Source organism: Varanus komodoensis, unplaced genomic scaffold, assembly GCF_004798865.1.
Source record: "Varanus komodoensis strain SLA01 unplaced genomic scaffold, ASM479886v1 scaffold6_4, whole genome shotgun sequence".
Classification (NCBI taxonomy): Eukaryota; Metazoa; Chordata; class Lepidosauria; order Squamata; family Varanidae; genus Varanus; species Varanus komodoensis.
In genome coordinates, this window is record NW_025336347.1 from 13,811,333 (window position 1) to 13,831,590 (window position 20,258).

The 20,258-nt window shown below is 39.4% G+C and overlaps 1 protein-coding gene across 6 annotated transcripts in view; it reads right to left on the reverse strand.

The window, feature by feature from the left end:
• Positions 1-20,258, reverse strand: part of ATXN7 (ataxin 7) — a 103,252-nt gene that overhangs the window by 26,078 nt on the left and 56,916 nt on the right. Inside the window, exon 1 of one of the 6 annotated variants that reach the window (XM_044451895.1) lies at positions 9,680-14,830. The exons of the other annotated variants lie outside the window; for them this stretch is intronic. Within the exon in view, the coding sequence (XP_044307830.1) occupies positions 9,680-9,695 (16 nt within the window). The 5' untranslated portion in view covers positions 9,696-14,830. Of the gene's footprint in view, positions 1-9,679; positions 14,831-20,258 lie in introns of those variants that run through there. 6 annotated transcript variants of the gene reach the window in all.

Genomic DNA, 20,258 nt, shown 5'->3' on the forward strand with positions numbered 1-20,258 from the left:
TGCTAAGAAAAAATCAACAGGGCATCTGCAAACATGTATCTTGTCTTGTTAACCTTTGAGAGTTCTTTGCGGACAGGGACAATCCAGTAGTCACTGTTTACTTGGTCTTCTAAAAGGCTTTTGACAAAATCCCTCAGCAAAGATTCTTGAGCAAATTTAACAGTGACAGGAATAGAAAGCATAGACTAAGAAGGAAAAGTGAGTTCTTGCATGGAAGCATGTAATCTGTGGGATCCCACAAGGATATGTATTGTGACCAGTCATTTTAAACATGTTCATAAATAACCTGAACTTAGGGGTGAGTAGAAAAGGGGCCAGGTTTGCTGACACAACAAATTGTTTAGACTTGTTAAAATAAAAGGTGTTGAGAGATTTAAAAGGATCTCTTTCAAACTGAGGAAATGGGCATTAAAATGGCAAATGGGGCTCAGTGTAAGCAAGTGAGAAGTGAGGCATATTGGGGTAAACACTTCTACCTTCATATATATGCCAGTGGGATCTGAGCTGGCATTGAGTGGGTAAGAAAAAGATCTTTGGTCTATAGAGGTTAGTTCAATGAACATGTTAATATACTGTGTAGGTGTTGTTTAAAAAAGGTAGGATCTATGTTGGGGATCAATAAGAAATGATTCAAAAATAAATTCTCCAGTATCATTATGAATATGTACAAATCTATGGTGCACTTCCAATACTGTGTACAGTTCTGGTAAATTACTTCAAAAAAGTATATTGTAAAGCTGGAAAATAAACAGAAAAGGGCAACCAAGGCACTGAAGTAACTTTCTTATGTGGAAAAGTTATCATGTTTGGAGAGTAGGGGAAAATAGAGAGCTTAGAAAAATAGAGAATAGGGGAAAACATTATAGAGTTGTGCGAAAATATGCACGGGATGATTTTCTCCCACTCACACAATACAATGGTACCTTGGCTCACGAACTTAATCCATTCCACAACTCTGGTCGCAACCCAAATTGGTTGTGAGCCAAGTCAAATTTCCCCATAAGGTTAAATGTAAATAAGATTAATCCATTCTGTAATTATTTTTTTAATCACAAAAATCTGAAGCAAAGTGACAAAGAACAACAAAGGCTGCGGCCATCTTGCCCCCCCTCACAGCAGGACCGTGATCACGCCTGTGTTCCCTGCCTGAGTGCGACTGGGATTGCAGCCACAGATGGGTGCGATTGTAGTCATGCTCAGGCAGGGAACATGGGCACGATCGCAGCCATCTCCCCACTGAGCACGATCGCGGCCATCTCCACCCCCCTCCACCCCCGCAGCACGACCGCAATCACGCTTGTGCAGGGAACACGGGCGCAATCGTGGCCATCTCCCCCCCGAGCATGATTGTGGCCATTTCGCCTCCCAGCACGATTGTAGCCATCTCCCCCCTTCCAAGCATGGGCACAATTGCGCCCATGCAGGGAAGACGGGTGTGACTGTGATCGTCACCCAATGAATTTGCAACCTGAGGCAAAATTTGTCTGAAATTTCTGTTCGCAACCTGATTTGGTCGTGAACTGAGGCATTTGTGAGCCGCTGTACAAGAACCCAGGATCACCCATAGAAGCTGAGTGGTGAGAGATTCAGGGCACAAAAGTTGCTCACACAGTGCATAATGTATGGAATTTGCTATCACAAAATGCGGTAATGGCCATGAAGTCTGAAGGCTTTAAAAGAGGATTAGATAAAACCATGGAAGATAAGGTTATCAATAATTTTGAGTCATCGTGGATATATATTCCCTCCAGTATCAGAGGCAGTATACCTCTGAATACCAGTTGCTGTAGATTAGGAGAAGGAAGGTGCTATAACTGTTCCTGTCCTATGGTTACCGTGCAAACAGAATGAAAGACTCAAGAAGACGTTGGTCTAATGCAGCATGATTCTTCTTCCAGTTTTGAAGAAAAGACACAGACAACTGTATCTATAGCTAATCCAATATTAAATTTACAGTTTGAACAGAATTAGAATTAGAACAGACAACAAACACTAGTGGACAAAATAAACTACTATTAATTCTCAAGTCATTCAATCAGTTGTACATTCTAACTCATACACCACAAACTTTAAATTAAAGCAAAACTCTATAGGGCAAAACACATAGAAATGAGCTACTTGTGAACAGATGATGATCATTACATTACATTTATATCACATCTTTTTCCTTTTTGAAAGGAACTCAAGGTGGCTTACATAGTCCCTCTCCTTTCCATTTTGCATCACAACATATCTCTGAGGTAGGTTAGGCTGAAAGCCAGTGACTGGCTCAAGTCCCCCAGTGGGTTTCATGGCCAAGTGGGGACTAGAACCTTGATATCTGGAGTCCCAGTTCAGCTGTTTAATCACTGCATCTCACTGGTTCTCTGTTCATATGCTAGATATTGTATTTATAAGCAAATCATTAATAGCATGACCTCATGAAACCACAGTGTGATATAACTGTATAAACCATGGATCCTCAAACTACAGTCTGTGGGCTAGATCCAGCCCGCCATGCCCATTTACCTGGCCCGCCATAGTTCGCCGCGCTATGAAAAGGATCTCCCTGCGAGCAAGCTGCCGCTGGGCATGCACACGGCAAGGCGCCGGCTTGCTCACATGGAGAACGTTTTCTCTGAGTGAATCCAAAACGATCTCGTTGCTCGCAAGCCAGCACCTTGCCCTGTGCACTGTGAGGTGCCGGCTTGCTCGCAAAGTGATCATTTTGGACTCACTCAGAGAAAATGATCTCTGCGCATGCATGCCCCTGCCTTGCTGCCCGCGCCCCCACACCGCCCACACCGCCTTGGCTGCCTGCGCCCATCGCCGGCACCTTTCAACTGGCCCCCTGTTCAAAAAGTTTGAGGACCCCTGGTATAAATCATTATAGAGTGGATAAAGCTACCTTGGCTACTTGTCATAGTCGCTCCTATATAGTGGCAGTGTGTCTTTCAACATGAGCTGCTGAAAAACACAAGTGAGAACACAATTGTCCTATCATGTGCTTTCCCAGGACTTTGAATGACCACTGTGGAACAGAATGCTTACCTAGATAGACCTTTCTTATTAGTGGCAAAATTGCATTCTCTCAGAAACCAAACCATTGTTTCCTCAGGTCTTTATAACTCAGAGCAATATGATAAATGGTAAAATGTCCTGCAAGTTGGCTTTTAAAACATGTAAATATGTTTTCCCAGCTCAGCTGGGAACTATCATTTGGCTCCCCTCCTAGCATTTTCTCCCTTGGCAGTCAGTAAACCACCAGCGGGAGCTGAGATAGCTCATTAACAGGGCTGGCCAAACAAAGGCTCAGGAGTCTCACTGGGGCTTGGAGTCCCCCTGTTCACCCCCAGTCTGGATCCCAGAGATGGCATGGCCATGATTGTGGCAAGCTCTCCCAACGCCACCAGCCTGACCTGCTCACTTCCTGTGCCTCAGAAAGAGGGCAGGATGGGCTGGCAGCCTTGGGAGAGCTTATCCCACCATTCCCCATCTGCTCCTGCTTATCAGCACAAAGGCACTTTGGTGGTTCAACCTCTCCAGGTAGCAAATCTGGTGATGTTATCAGATGTGGCAGTGGCAGCCATGTTTCCTCAGTGTCTTTGGTGGCAGCTGCTTCAGTTGCCATTCTACCCCCAGTAAAAAAGCCAAAGATGGGACAGATCCAGGCCAACCACAAGCACCTTCTTCAGGGCTTCAAGAGTGAGCATAAAGTAATTGGGTAGGGAGGGAAGAGGGACTGAAAGTAACAACCTCACAACTTCCCATACACCATCTTCTTCCTGAGCCTCTGGAAGTGAGTGGGCTGGGTTGCTGGCCTCAGGAAAGCTTGCCCCAGCATGACCTGTGCTGTTCCTGCCGACTTTAAAAAGCCAACTTCGAAAGAGGTATCTTGACCCCTTTCCTGAATGTAGAGAGTGTGGGGATGAGTCACAGCTCCAAAGAGAATTTGTGTTGTTTATCTGACAGCCCCTGAAGTTACTGCTGTGTTTCCCTCTGCAGCTCCTTCAAAGAACCCTGACAGGACATGGTCTTCAAGTTAGAATTCTAACAAAGAATTCTCAGCACTTCTCACTATATTATAATTGCCATGATTTATTTATTTATTTAAAAGATTTCTACCCCATCCTATATGCAAAGCACCTCAGGATGACTTAAAGAAATCAAAACAAACAATCCATAATCAAAAACAACAATTAACAATAATTAAGAATATACATAAAACCAACAGCAATATATCTCCAATAAAAGCAAAGTCAAAACCAAATCAAAATCAAAATCAAAATGCGACTGTAGATAGTTAAAACCAGATTTAAAAATTCCTAATTCTTAAAACGGTGGGAAAATAAAAAGGTTTTCACCTGGCACCACAAAAAAATATAAAGTTGGTGCCAGGCAAACCTCTCTGGGGAGCTCATTCCACAGTAAGATGACATTTGCTCTGAGTAGTTCTTGTTTCTAAAGGTCCATTTCTTTGGACGAACACCCCACAGTTAGTGTTACAGGTGTCTGTGTGCCTTATCATGTACGTTTAAAAAAGTATACACTGATAAGAACACACTTTCATAAATAGAATAAATGTTGAAAGTCTTGTGGCTCTCAAACATCTGAGATTTACTGTATGCGGCTCTTCTGTTGAGCAAGTCTGAACATTTTTGCTACAACACGTATTTTCATAGTTTAGTCAACAGTGGAAAAGTACACTACTTTTGAAAAACATGCACAGAAATGCACACTTTTCCATTTAAACTATACACTTCTGTTCAAATGAGCTAAAAACAGGCCAAAGACAAGAGCAAACTAAAATGAAATGGAAAGTTATTTTTGGAGAATCCAAATGCTGGACTGCATGGACTGACCAGCATGGCTTTTCTTATGTACAGATTTGTTGGTACTCCTACCCCTAGGCTTCTTAAGGGCTAGAAGATAAACAGCACAATCATAATAGCTCTTCTTAAATCAAACTATATAGTATCCAGTCACAACATTAATAAAGACCGTAATAAAACTAATTCTAGTATAATGTAGTCTAACTGCACACTATAAAATGATAAAATTAAAAACAAACAATAAAAGGAACAGCTTACACCAGTGATAGGGATCACAGCTGCCACAGCCTAAAATGAGAACACTCTTAATAACATCATGCTGGTCTATATTGTCATCTCAGAACATATTTATACAAAGAAGAATGAGTCTCAACATAACAGAAAGTTGGGGACTTCAAGAGAAAGAGAGCATTTTAATATAATATGCTATTTGTAAAACAATCTGCTAAGATTCCCAGCACTTTTCAAGTGTCAAGAGGGGAAGGGAGTTTGATAACCACTGTTTTGGACTTCATTTTTGTTAACCAGAATCTAGCTAGTTCACTTGTCAGCTTCCCAGAATCTTTTAATACATGCTTTCTATCCAATTGTGAGCAAGCATTTTCTAATGATATATGACAACTGTTTCATTAAAAAAAATTTATTAATCTGTCCAATTCCTGAAATTGCAGCAGAACAAGAATGTTTATCTGATCAGCTATCACAAAGAATCTGACCTATTAAGTATACACTTATGCATACAGGGTTTCTGTTGATCTGTAGAAATACTAGGAGGTGACTGGTCCAGAATGAGTAGAAATATACAATGCAAAGCCTAAGACTAAAAAGCAACATGTAGTGTCAGCAGGACCCCTGTTATTGGCTTTCTGCAGTGGAATCTTCTGAATGGTTCTTGGGAAAAGGATGGCTGCTGACTTCAGCTAAGTGGAAAAATACAGCCCATACTAGCCCCTCCCCTAGCATGGCAGCGGGCATAAGCATCCATGTCCTGCCATGGGTTTCCCATAAACCTCTGGCTGTCCATGTTTTGAACATAATGCTGAACCAGACAGTGCTCTGATCCAGACAGAGCTCCGATCCTTCTGATCCAGCAGAGTTCTTATCATCAGTGACACATTTTGGCTGGCTGGAGTTAAAGGCTCTGCTTGATATGAACCCTTGATATGAGCTTAAGAAATGGTATCTAGGAAAATTAAGGAAGCTACGTCTAGAAGGACTGTATGGCCCTCCAGATGGTGCAACACAACTCCCACAGTGAACTGTTAAAGATAGGAGAGCTGCAGACCAACTGAAGGGCCACATGTTCCCCATCCCTGACCTAGAAGGGGCACTAAGACCTCAAATTTGCGATGTTTAAAGGACAGATTTGGCTGAAGGCATGGCTGTTCACAGGAGTCACTGCTGCATAATTTTTGTTCAGTTTTTTAATTTCTAAATTTTTTGAAGTAAAAAACACATGGTTCCTTCTCACTGCAAACCTAGAATATCAACACAGAGTACAAAATTTGAAAATAAATTGAAAGTGATGCCTGTGTACAATGGAAATCAGGTTAGAAAGATTCTAAACAGCTAAAAGCACAATGATAGTTCTAACAATATACAGACATTTCCCCACTTTGGTTATAATTAGTGTCACAAAACTATGCTCAGATAAATGAGAGCTACCTTTCATGATTATATGAGTTGCACAATTAATTTATGCTTTGCTACATGTATCACTGGGCAGAAATAGTATCCTCTTCATCTTTCCATGCATTTTCAACTTCCAGTCAGGAAAAGATGTGTAAGAAATGCTCAATTATTTAAAAAAATCTATACAGAAATGTTCAAATGGATATATGAATACCACATTGCATTCCTGCTTTATCCAGAGTTAGCTTTGCCAGTGATATCGTGCTCCTCTATTGAAAGTCTCAAATCAGTTTCACGGAGCCTTTTCTTTCATAGGGCCATGCCACACTCAATTCCTTTGGGTTGTATCGCATGGATACCATTGGTGAAATGTATTTTCCTTTTCCTTTACTTATTTAGGCAGCCTCCTTATGTCCTTTCAATGCCCTGAGAGTTAGGGGACTTCTAAGGTGTGCAAATGGACTGGATTTAACCATCCGTCAGCTTTGTTGTGTTGCTGAAATAATCCCTATCAGTGATTTTCAAATAATGAATTATGTGACAGGCAGCAATCTTACGTAGAATTGTCATAAGAACTTATCAGAAGCAATACTGTAGCATACCGGGCTGAAGGAAGAAAATGGTCATTCTCCATTTTCACAGAAGTCACACGTCCTCCTTACTATTCTGTATTAGCATAATAAACTAATCCATCACATGACTTAGTTTTATGGCAGTTTTTTTTTTGAGAAGCTGCCAGTATAACATTCATAATAGGAATTAATATATCATAATAACCATTATGAATGTTTCCACTCCTAAATTCTGATTTCCTTTCTCCAAACAACTATCTTATAGCCTTTATCTTTCAATTAAGACAAAACTCTCTGTTGTTCTTGAATCAAATATTTTTACAGCCACCACTACATTGCTAAACAGATTTGAAAAGGCTACTAAGGAGAATTATTGAGTACAGACACCTAAAAATATGCTAGGGTACATGCTTTTATTTTCTTGGAATTTTATTATTCCAAAGTAATAACTGAAAAAATAGTGCTGCAAAGAAGACAAGTTAGATACTCTTCATCACCTCTTCATGGCAAAAGGGGCAGGATGAAATTCAATGCAAGTAATAAAGAGTATATAATATATAATGCAAAAGCAAACTTAAATAAGTTGTAAGATACTTTATGAATTAAATTGTACAATGAAGATCAAAGAAAACTGCAATTAGAGAATGAGCCAGTTCAGACATAATGCCAACCCATGATTTGATACTACATGAATAAATCTCAAGCTTGCTTACTTCCTACTCCAACTTACATTTATACTGCATTCCAATTGTGTGGTATGATATCCTAACTTCCTGTTAGTTAGCTGTTGTATGAAAACAAAGCAAGTTATACTCTTCCTGGAAAGCAGGAATGGTAATAGGGATGGGAGGTTTGCAGTACACAGTTGGGACATTAACTCTCAGGCTCATTCATTTAGCTCCAAACCCTCAACAGAAAACATAAGTGAAAAATCTTCTAATGCCTACTTATATTACAGTTACATAGGATTGAGTTTCTAGCACTTTCTTTGTCAATTCACTCACAATTTCTGATGAAAACATTACTCAACACTGCAGGGATTCCTCTATTCCAAGGCCAGAGTGTCTCAGCTCAATGGGATTCTAAACTATTAAGAGGGGCAAGGGAGTATATGATGACAGCTGAAACAGTCATGTGCTCATTTTTTCATTTGTGGATTTTTCAAATCCCCCAATTTATATCCTAATAACTTCAGGGGCACAGAAAAATCATAACAGATGTAAAGAAATAAACGTTGTAATTTATCCTTTTGTTGTGGTTAGGGAAGGGTTCAGAAAAGGATAAAAGATTATATTAGAGTTTAATAATAACAAAAGCACACCTCAGTATAAATAATACGTATTATTTTCAACACAAATTTTGAATTTGCATGGGAGAAGGTTTTTTAGGCCTCTGCAGTAGTAGCAACAACTTGCTTGCCATTAAGGAGAAAATATGTTTTGGTTATTTCTATTAACACTATAAAGCCTCCTTCAATGTGGTTAGGCTGTCAAAACCTTCTAGATTGCTGCTATATGGTTACTATGTGCTGCCCAGAAGGACCACAACAAAAGTTTTAGCATGCCATTTCTCTATTGGCACTGATACAATCAAGTGATGATGCAAAACATACATAAGAAGCAGTAACCAGTGTTTGTATAGCAGAAAGCTTTTAAACTGTTTTATTATATATTTACATGAGTGTTATCTATTAAGAAAAACATGCCAGCATTTTGGAAACTTGGATGCAAAAGATGAAGATAAATAAATCATCGTTAATTGTCTTAGCCTGAATTCTATACTTGCCTCTCTTGGGGAAAGCCCCACTGAATGCTATGGGATTTACTTCAGAGTAAAAATGTACAGGATTGCTCATTGGCAGTGTTAAAAAAGCAGAGTGCTCATGCCTGCTGTACACAAAAGGCACGAGTTTACAGCACTCTGTCTTGTAAATTTACATAGATCACTTGAGCAGTGTAGTACATTTAAATAGGTTCTTCAGGTGATAAGCTGCAAAATTATTCTTTTAAGCCTGTGTTTATTAATAAATCTACAAAACAAAACAGTGCTCAGTTTTAGAGGGCTGAAAGAATTACACAAAATAACTTCATTTGTCTCCTTTGTTATTTCCCTTGTTTAAATGCTTTCTCTTTTTATACAACCACGGATTTCAAACTTGTATAGAGTAGCTGCTTTAAAACAGATTGCAGTCTGTTCACTGAAGTTACTTTGATCACAGAAACACTTTAGGCACAAATACGATGAACAAAACAACAGTTTAAGAGTTTGAAGCATGAAAAATGTTAATCTTGAAATTGTAACATCAGCTTTGTAAACAGTTGCACGTCTTTACAATACAGTTTGAAAAGAGCTACCATGTTCTAAAATAGTGTAAAGCTCAATGCAAACCTCAGCATTTCGTCTGAGTAAATAGCAAACTCAACTCCCATCTGCTCTTGAACTTTGGCCAAATCACATTTCAGAATGGCTTATGTGGGCCGCTTGCAGCAGTTAATCCCTCATTTTGAGATTATCCACTTTGATCAACTAACTCTGCAAAGGCCATCTACCCGACTTCAACACTATTCAGCTCCACCTCTGGCAGAGCAAACAAACAAACTCAGAAAAACGTACAAAGAGTAAGTCTCTTAGCTTCATGTCATGTTAGTACAGAAGTATACCAACCTTCTGCAAACTCCATTCAGATCTGGGCTCCCTGCCAATTCCTGCCTCTGAAAATTGCACCAGAAAAGTTACCCAGAGCTTTCAAGCCCTGTGCAAAGGGAAAAGGCTGTTCTGGAAAGCCTTCTTGTTGCACTCCCCCATTCACATAATTTGATTGTGCTTCACTGCACACTTGTTACTAAAGCTTTGCATCATAATTTGAGTCTGCCCACAAACTCCAAACAGGCTCCATGTTTCGGTTTATGTAACATTTGCTATTACAGTGAAGTACACTTGAGTCACAAAGGTCCTGGCAGATAACTAGTAAAAACAGGGAGGTGGAGTCTAATTTTATCTAACATGGTCACACCAGAAGCCCTTGCTGATGTACATTAATTGCTCTGTTTTCAGAACTTGCCAGAGTCTGAGAAGACTGTGCTTAAATAATTTTCTCCCTTTGTGTAATGTTGCCCTCACTCTTCTGTGATGTTACAAAAACTACAGAGAGAATAGATCATAGTGGACTTTAGCTGGCCACATTTACTGAGAGGTAATTTATTTTTAGTCACTCGGCAGAAGGATATGAGTATCTTGATGAAAATGGGTGTCAAAGTCAATAAAATCTCACTCCTTGAAATAACTATTTTTAACACAGGAACATATCGTCGTGTAATCACAGTATAACTGGTTCTGTGTGTCCATGAAAGCTTTGGACTTGTGTTTCTTGAACCAGCTCATCAATCCCTCAGCCAACCATCCCCTGTCCCCATGACACAACAAATTTTGAAACCAAGAATTCAAGCGTAGTTTGAGATATGGCATAGGCTGGGCTGTGTCTTAAAGAAGATAAGGCAAATGGTGCTACTGTATAGCTGTTGAGCTTTTAAGGTTTTTTTTGATCCAGTAAGTTTTTTGATCCAGACATTTCTTTTTAAGTTTATTAAAAATGGGTGGGGGGTCCCCCCTCAGGGCAAGTGTTCTGCCGCTATTTTTCTCTACAGGATTTCCATTTTAAAAATCATTGCTACATAATATTAATAACATGCTACATATCATTAATAAGTGTCCGAGATAAAGTAAACCAATCAATTGCAAAATTGAGATTGTATTTTTTTCAGAAGGCCACTGGGGATTTCCCTAGACCAGTGGAATCAAGAAAGTTGCAGATAATTGTTCATCCTCAGTTCTGACATTATTTTCTGCCGCACCAGTAAATTGTGCAGTGGTTAACCCATGGTTTATTTCTGTTCAGTCTCTAACAGTTCAGTGGTTCAGATTTGGAAGTCACACAGCAACACCCAAAAAGGAACTGATAATAGGCTGTGCAATAAAGCAGCTTATGCACAACAACTCCCATGTCCAAACCAATGTGCAGACCAAATCACCAGGACAAATTTTTAGTAGACTTATGTTCATGTTAACAGCTTTCAGTACTCCCCATGAACAATGTAAGGAGAGTGCAAATGGCATTGCCATTGACCAAAAAAAAATCATTTTAAAAATGCACAAAAATTCCTATAAAGAATTTGCAAGTAAAATTTACCTGAATTAATTTTGATACAACATGAAAACTGTATTAAATATACTTTGATTCCCCCACCCAGCATGTCAGTTTAAGTATTTTTGAGTACTAAAGAAACTTCTGAATAAGAAACTTCTGCAGTGTGTAAAATCAACATAGCAAACTTTTCAAAAATTCATACAATGAAATACTTTTACTAGGCCTACGATAAGAAAATGTGCATTTTTTTTTAAAGATCTCTAGATCTCTTATCAGGCAAGATGTTACAAAAAGCAGTTTGTGGGAAAGGGGAAGAGGGAGGGAGGGAGGAAGAACGAACAGGTTTCTTGGTTGGTGGTAAAAGGAGTTGAAGACTACTTATCTAGGATGGAAGGCAGTTTTGAATTAACAGCTGGATTTTATGTTTTCAGAACTGGAAGATCAACAATTTTCTGCAACTTTCCGTTGTCCTAGGGACACTGACACCTGAAAACATCACATCAGCTGACAATATCCTCCTCAATATAAGCATGTGCTTATTTCTATGCTGCCTTTATGGAAAGACTCTCAAGTTGTTATACAGTAAATACTATTTATAATCATGATTCATATAACTCTCTGCAGGCAAGGGCCATCTGTCCATATTCTCCTGAACTCCTGTTGCCCTATGCAAGAAAAAGTATCATCAGAAACCTTAGAGGAACTAATGTAACAGCCTGAGTTAGTAGCTGCTTATAATCCTCTCCAAAACATGCATGCACACACAAACATGCACACAATGCAGAACAGAAAGCCTCAGGAATGCCAGCTGGATATTTCAGTACCTTTATAACACCACCAGACAAACTGCAAAATGCGTCCATAACTTTATACAACCATTCAGAATGATTCCAGTTCCTAAAACTAACTAGCAAGCTAGTTAAACCAACAGGTTGCAAAGCAACCAAACAGTCTGAACTTCAGTTTAACCATTTCATATCTGTTGGGGTCCAAAGTTCATTCTGCAGACGTTAATTATGTGTCCAGGAATACATTAGGAAAAGAGTTTAAAAATGTAAATATGTAAAAGAAGCCTATTTTATCTTCGAAACACAAAAGAAATTCAACAGGCAAGGCAAATAGAATAAGAAGTGTGGCACAATAGCAAGAACCAAAGGAAGTTAAAAAGTGGAAGACCACAAGAACATAAGCCAGAGATCTAGATCAGAACAAAGGCTTTCAAGCTAATCTAGCACTCTGTTCTCACAGTCAAATGGGTACCTATGGGCAGCGCACAAGCAGGACATGAATTCAATGGGGGAGAGGGAACTATAAAAGGAAAACAGAGCTGGTAGAAGAAGTAGAGACTGAAAAAATGCTACGGTGTTAAGGAAAGGCAAGAGAGAGAAAGGAGGAACAAGAAATGGAGGACTTCAGGGAAACAAGGGCAAACAGGAAGAAAACTAAGCTGAGAATAAGGAAGTTTCTGTTCACTTAATAACTCCATGTTTAACATCACATTTCTGTTTTGTGGACATTTTTCTACTGTACTGGTATGCATTCCTATTAACCACAATCTGTTGTAAGACTAATCTAGAAGCAAGAATACACAGTAGCTCACTTAATAACTGCCCATTATTATGACCATATTTGTATTTGGTAGACACCTTGCTACTGTGCCAATTTTCATGCTTCTATTAACCACAGTAAGTTGTGAGACTATGTTGTAGAAGCAAGAGTACATAGTAGCACAGAGAGGTTATCAATTATTGAAGTCAAGTGTCAGTCTGAATCAGTTAAAGGTTAACGCTTGCCTGTATTCATATAAGGAAAACAAAAGCTATAAAGTAAAACTGAATGGGATCATTCAGTCCTTTCATGAAGTCATTCAGCTAAAATCAGTAGGTGAGAACAGAGTCAGAAGAACTCCGAAGCCCAGAGTACTGGGAGTATGAATCTGAATTACAAAACATGGAATACTGTATATGTGATGAAAGACTCATGATGAAAACCAAGTCAAGTGCCATAAACATGTTTGAGCAACAGGTAGACTTATTTGTTTTATGAAAATTAATCATATAATCAAGGAAAGGCATACATTTAGATCTTAGAGGAACTACAAACCTATGATTGTGAGCCGCCTCGAGAGGACATGCATAGGGGACGGCATATAACAGTTTTAAATAAATAAATAACCAGGAACAATGGGTTCAATCCAACATGAGTCATACTTAGGAAAAACCTCTTTAAATCAATGGAACTTGCATTTCAATTAAATTTACCCAGGAACATTTACACTCTTCTTCAACAAATCTAAGCATAGTGTATTAAAACTGTCCCCAAATGTTAATTTACTTGATAATTCTTAATTATCATAATTATGAATTATAATTCATAATTCTCCTCCAGCTCTCAGTCTTATCCCCACTAACAACTGTTACTGCCCATGAGTCTGGTTTATGTGGTGGCCAAGCCCCAAACATCGCAATGTATCAGTCTTAGTACAGTTGTTGTGGGTTGCTGATCATGTTGTAATGGTTTTACTGTTTATTGTTTTATTTATACATGATTTTTACTGGTTGTTTATATGTCATTTACATTTGTAAACCACACAGAGAGCCTATGAGCCTTGGGTTGGCATAGAAGTATAAAAATAGTCTACCTGTGTTCAACCATAATATAAAACAAGTCAGAAACTGGACAGCCATCTCAGTGGGATGGTGTAAAATGTTGTCCTGCAAGAGCAGGGGGTTGAACCCAATGGCCTTCATGGCCCCTTCCAACGCTAGTATTCTATGAAGTTCATAAGCACAAAAATTAACAATAAAATCAATACATGATGTGCAGATTCATTTCTGCATCCCCCTTCCATGCCATCACCAATTATTGGCTTTTACAACTTGTATATGTATTACAGACATTTAAATTTGCAAATGACAATAGCAGAAGGAATAAGCCATGTATTTCAAGAGTCAGTGGAAATATTCTATGCGAAGTCTGTGGCTTCTAGTCTGCAATATTAGTTGAATAAATCCTGCCATCATATGCAGAACCTGTTGCTTCCTTAGAGAAAAAAAGTGTTCCTAAAAATTTCAGATGGAGATTTGGTAAGAATAAGAGAGATACCTAAAAAGTAAGACCTCAATAAATAATGTTCTTGATCAGCCACATCTGTGACTAAAGAGAAAGATATCCTGTAATCAAGCTTCTAATTATTTACACAGCTGCCAGTTACAGAAAAAGTACTGGAGGGCTAAAATAATTCTGAGAAACCTTTTCCAGCACTACTGTGAACTTCACTAACAGCCTCTGCAGCATAAAGCAAACCTAAACCTAGATCAGGGATGGGGAACCTCTGCCCCACAGGAGATACCCATTCAGCATCCACACTGAACTTCATTGGAAGATAGTGGATTGCTCTCCCTCCCATGCCACAAGTGAAGCACAGAGGCATTTTTGGAGGATGGTTCAGCTGCAACACCCCCAACCATCCCCCTGCAGAATTTAGGCTTTGAAAAGCCTCAGATGTAGGCAGTGAGGCTGCCAGAGCATTGTCTAGCCTGCAGTATCAATGTGAAGGTAAAAACCCTGGGGACAGCTAGGGGGGACTGGCAGGCAGCAGGAGATCCGTCCCCCTGTAAGGCCTGCATACAACCCACTGGCTGCTCACACACGAGTTAAACTATGCTTTTTGGAAGCCTTCCCCAGCCTTGTGCTTTCCAGACATGCTTGGGCTACAATAGCCAGAATTCCCAATCAATGGCCCTGCTGGATGGGAATTCTGGGAGTTGAAGTCCGAATGTTTCCGAAGGCCCCCAGGTTGGGGAAGGCTGCTTTATGGTGATATACTCAGGTAGCCTGACCCACAAGGTTGACATATTTTGCTATCACAGGGCCATTTCTTAAGCCACTCTTTGTCCTTAGTACACGTTATCCCAACACAAAATATACATGCACCACATGATGTCTGATCTCTCTCAGCGACTCAGATCAACGCAACTCACAGAATCATGACCATTATATATCACAAGACTTCCAGACAATCTCGAGACCTAAGAACACAGGAAACAGTCAGACCAGTCATCCATCTAGCTCAGGACTGACTGACTGACAGTAGCCCCTCAGGGGTATTAAAAGATGAGTCCCTTGGCTTATATGGCTTATATGGAAATGTCTGAGATTGAACTTGGGAGCTTTTGTCGGTAAAGTATGTGCTCTGCTACCAAGCCTTGGTCTTGCCCCAAGCAAAAGTATAAGGCATGACATACTTGAAATGTGCTTGGCGTTGTTGCATATGGATCCTGACATAGTTCTAGCTTCTAAACTGAACAAATTCAGTTATTAATATATATTTTCCTCTCAGGTTCACTTCTATTGCAGATCAAAGAATGTGCTTGAGAAGAAAGAGTAAATGTGAAGAGTAAATGTGCACAAACAGGAACTTTCACATCAAGGGGCAGGTCTTCAATCTCCCTCCTTTCAATTTCAAGCAACTGCCAGCTATAGCCATTAACAGGGGTAGACAGGGTCATCTGGCAACCTGGCGCTTGTCTGAAAAGTCACTAGATGGCGCTGCTTCGGGCTTGCATTCACAGCATTATCACCGAAAGAAGGAAAGCGCTGTCTTTAGGACCCAACAGCAGAATGCAGAGTCTCCGTAGAAAGACTCAGGCTGTATGTTCCAGCTAATGAGCTAAATGAGTCATCCTTGCAACATGGCTCCTGCTCCCTTCCAGCCCTTGTCCTGAGTCAAGCATACTTGATGCATGTACGAGAAAGAAAAACTTTCTGTCCATTGCTGCTGAGGAAACTGTGAGTTCCAGTTCTCCAGAGCTACCACAAAATGGAAAGAAGTAAAGTTAAAGCCTTGAAATAATTTAACAATATATTAATAATCAGTGGGTTTTTTTAGCAATTCATTGGGGGGAGGGGACCTTTTGATGCACTGACCCATTTATGTTACAGCCTGCTTTAATCCATTGGGATAAGTGTAGCTCCATTCTATGCTCAAGACAGGCCCTGCACAATTTGGTATCATTCTTCAAATTCAGTGAAGCTGCTGAATTTTTTCCCAGTCCAAGGAAATAGCAGGGTTTTTTTTTTAAACTATAATTCTGAATTAAATTCGAATCAAATCTGCTCTAATCAGCTTCTTTACAAGGTTATACAAGTTACATGTTTTAACATGCAACCTTACAAAATTAGTAAGAAAAGAAAGCAAAAGCAAATGGTACCAGAGAAAAAGAAAGTGACAAAAGTTACTGGTTGAGAAGCAAATGTCATAAAGAGATCTGCTAGACCAAAATAAAAGCTAAGGACAAACATGAAGGGCTCTGAAGTTAAGCACATACAGAAACAACATTCCAGTTTGCAACCAGGAATCAAACAAATCACAAATAGTAGGCACCCTAATAAAGCCTACTCCTAGCCCAATGGATGCATGCCAAAATCCATCCGTTACATATGATCTAAGTGGGAAGAAGTAGCTAAAGCAAGGCATCTTATATGACGAGAGCCTCAAATCAGGAGGCTACCCTTATTTTTCAGTTTTAAGAACTCTGGTCACTCTCATTGTAAACTCTTGGACCCTTCAGGAAAAAATAAATAAATAAAGGAATAAGTAAAATTTCAAAAGTGCCCCAAACTCCCAAGTGACAGAAAATAACACACCACGGCATTCTACTTACCTCAGATACTTTACTTCCTGTTTAAAGTATCCTGTAACTATTAGGATCATCTGTACTACCTGCCTTTATCTCCTTGTTAATGTTTTATGTCCCACCTAGATTTTCACCCCGTGAATGAAGTCATATCAAGCATTTACACATATAGCACAGATGTTATAGCAGGAAGAGCACAGGTACCTGGTTCCTTGGCCTCCAAAAGCTGTCATGTTGACACTGTTTTTTTCCAGCTGTTCTTCTAGGTCAGTATCTAGAACTGTGATTGTGCTACTAATCTCACATCAGTGCTGTATCTTGTCTTCCTGCATAGCTTGGTAGATAGGAGGGCAGAGTAGAGATTTCATGGCACTGTTGCATTTAGGCCAGAGGACACTCATACACTAGATCATGGCTTTAAGTGGCTTCCTCTGAGTTTGTATTATACTAAACAAGCTGTCTTCTGTTAGCAGCTATATCTCACTACTTCCCAAGGTATTAAAAAGTTGGATTTTACAGTCAACTTGCTATATTTATAAAACCTGAAGAAAGCATGCAAATCAGCCACCCTTGCTGCAGTGAAATGCAGCAGGACCAGCACAGTGTAGATCTGATGGCTGGGTTTCCAGAAATGTCTGTGGAGCATCCAAAAATCTGGACACTCAAGCAATGAGAACTTTTAAAGGCATGTACACTGGCAGGACCTCCTTCTTCAACAGGTGGGCATGGAGAATATTCCAGGTGGTGTAACTTCAGGGCTTACAACTGGGCAGAGCCAACATTATGTAAAAACTAGTGCCTTTGCTGCAGCAGCTGAAAATGACTTTTGCTCCACCTTGGGATACATGCTACTCAGCAACAGCAAAGGATAAAACAGAATGGCTGCTTAAACAAAACACTGAAGCAGCTGTGAAATAAAGTCTGGGAAAGGAGTTTAGTTGGTGCTGAAGTGAAATATAGAAGTGACTCCTCCACTATATTTACGTATTTGGACCCTTAAATTATGACCTGAAGCTTTCATCAAGAAGCTCCTTCCAAATGAGGGAGGGCATGACGTTACAAGAGAACCCCTTCCGTGGGGATGCCTCACCTGTGAAATGCCCTGTCCAGAGGAGTTTGCTTGGTGCCTATATGTGGGATGGGGTAACTGAAGACTTTTTATTCTAACAGGCATTTTAACTGCAGTTTTTGTGCTTTTAGATACTTGTGATTTTCTATTTTTGCTGCTGGTTTTATTTTTATTTCAGGTTTTAGTTTTATTTTGTTATGTGCCGATTGTCTGTGCCCCTTGTTGCTGGTTTTATCCTGATTTTACCCTGTGCTGTTTTGTCATCATTATTTGGTATTTTAGGTTTTTATTTGTACACTGCCACAGAACTGTCGTTATTGGGTGGTCTGAAACTGCAAGCAAGCAAGCAGCAGTCAAGCAGGATCTGGGAATAAAGATCAGTAGCAGGCACAGATGGGAAGCATCAACACAACACATCCACGCAGAGCATGGTTAACTGTTGAGAGGTGCGGGGAGGACAGAGGAGATCTGAAGAATTATGATGTTGGATCCAGGAATTCCAATACTTGGTGTGTGAATGTGTGCTACTTTAGAGAGTTTGACCTAATGATATTACAGTAAAAAGCTCCATGTAAGCTTCATAGGAAATAAGAGTTTGTTAAGCAAAATGACTCCCCGGAATTTCCTGCCCTGTTCTCAACTTTTTCATTAAATATTTTTATTATTTTACAAAGCTGCATTGATTACTTTTCTTGTTTACATTGCTTTATGTATAATTTATAGAAAAATACACAAATACTTCAACTGGCCACAGCTTGGGATAAAGAAGACTGTTATAAAATCAATGCAGGATGACTGTATGTAATTATAATAAAGTACATTGTTCTAAATTATTAGCAATTAAAACATTCCTGGCTAATGGATAATTACAGACACTTTCAGATCAGGGGTATCAAACAATTTTCAGCCAGCATATCAGATTCCATATCAGAGATGCTCTTTGAAGTGGCATTTTGGGGTGAGCAAGGGCAAAGCCAAAAAGGATAGGCAGAAGAGGAATGGCAAAAATACTAGCCCATTTCAGTTCAGTAAATAAGCTTTTAGGGAAGCATTCTAACCTTTAAGAATTGCGGGGGGGGGGGGGCTGCACAAAGCTATGAAATGTCTGGATTAGACACCTGGGTAAACGATGTGAAAGTAGAACAGAGTGTGCCCATCTTTGGAACCCCAAAGGGTCAGATTGGGTCATGAACCTTAGGTCTTCCTCTATTGCTCTAGATGATTAATTGCCATAGTTACACATAGTTCATAAAGTATTCCGTGTAAGAATAGTCCATTTGATAAACTTGAGCTCAAGTCCTACTAGTGAGAGTGTTGAATTTCAGCCCAAAAGTTCAAGATGCAAATCCTTTCCCAATGATTGTGCAGCACTCAGTGAACTACTCTTTGCATGGATACAGACAAGTGTTTAACAACTAGTAACACAACACTGGGTATATGTATTCCTCTAATATGCTAATTGCCTATAGCCCTACTGAGGCATTTATCTGAATATGTGAGGGCTTAAGGTGAGCTCTGAGATGGGGTGTATATAATGTTATTTGGTGGGATATGTTCCACGTCATCTATCATGAAAAGCATCTAGCACTATTGTCACAATAAACAGCATAAATGTGACATATGACAAATAAATTATTAAAGGATGAGATATATGCACAGGACAACCACTGTAAAACAGTATCTTTTCAGTTACAATGTCAGACAGTAGTTGTCTCTTCTATGCTGGGATTCCTAGCAGTGTCTTAACTTACTTCAGGCAAGCAGCAGCTTGACAACTCTTGCTTGTTGAAACGGAATCTTTGGAAACTCAGTGTTTGGTTCCTGTTTTTCCCCTCCTTAATATCTTTAACTCTCTGTTCACCCTGCTATGTATACAGCAACTCTGGGCCTGAGGCCAGTTCTTTCTGCCAATCTCCTCATCAAGTTACCTCCCTAAACTATGAGATAGGAAACTGAAGTAGATAGGAAGCTTTGTAAATGCAACACAAAATTTAGACAAACTGTACTTAACAAAATGACAGTGCTTTTCCACCTGTACCTGCATCTGCTTTAAAATACATGAAACATTGACGGGACCTGCTCTTACATTTTAGTCATATTACATTTCCTCTTAGCTCTTTAAACACCCCCCCCCGCACAATTCATATCCATTTTGGGTATTTGCTTTGGTGAGAAGCAGAGATGTCTGAGAGAGAACAGAATCTAATGTTATTTATTGTTTTAATTATTGTTGTACCATTATTTATTTACTATTATTGATTGTAATTTTAGAATTACTACTGCTTTTAATTATTGTAAACCGACCAGAGGCATTTTATCAGGAAGGATGGGGTAGAAATGTTATAAAGAAAGAAAGAAAGAAAGAAAGAAAGAAAGAAAGAAAGAAAGAAA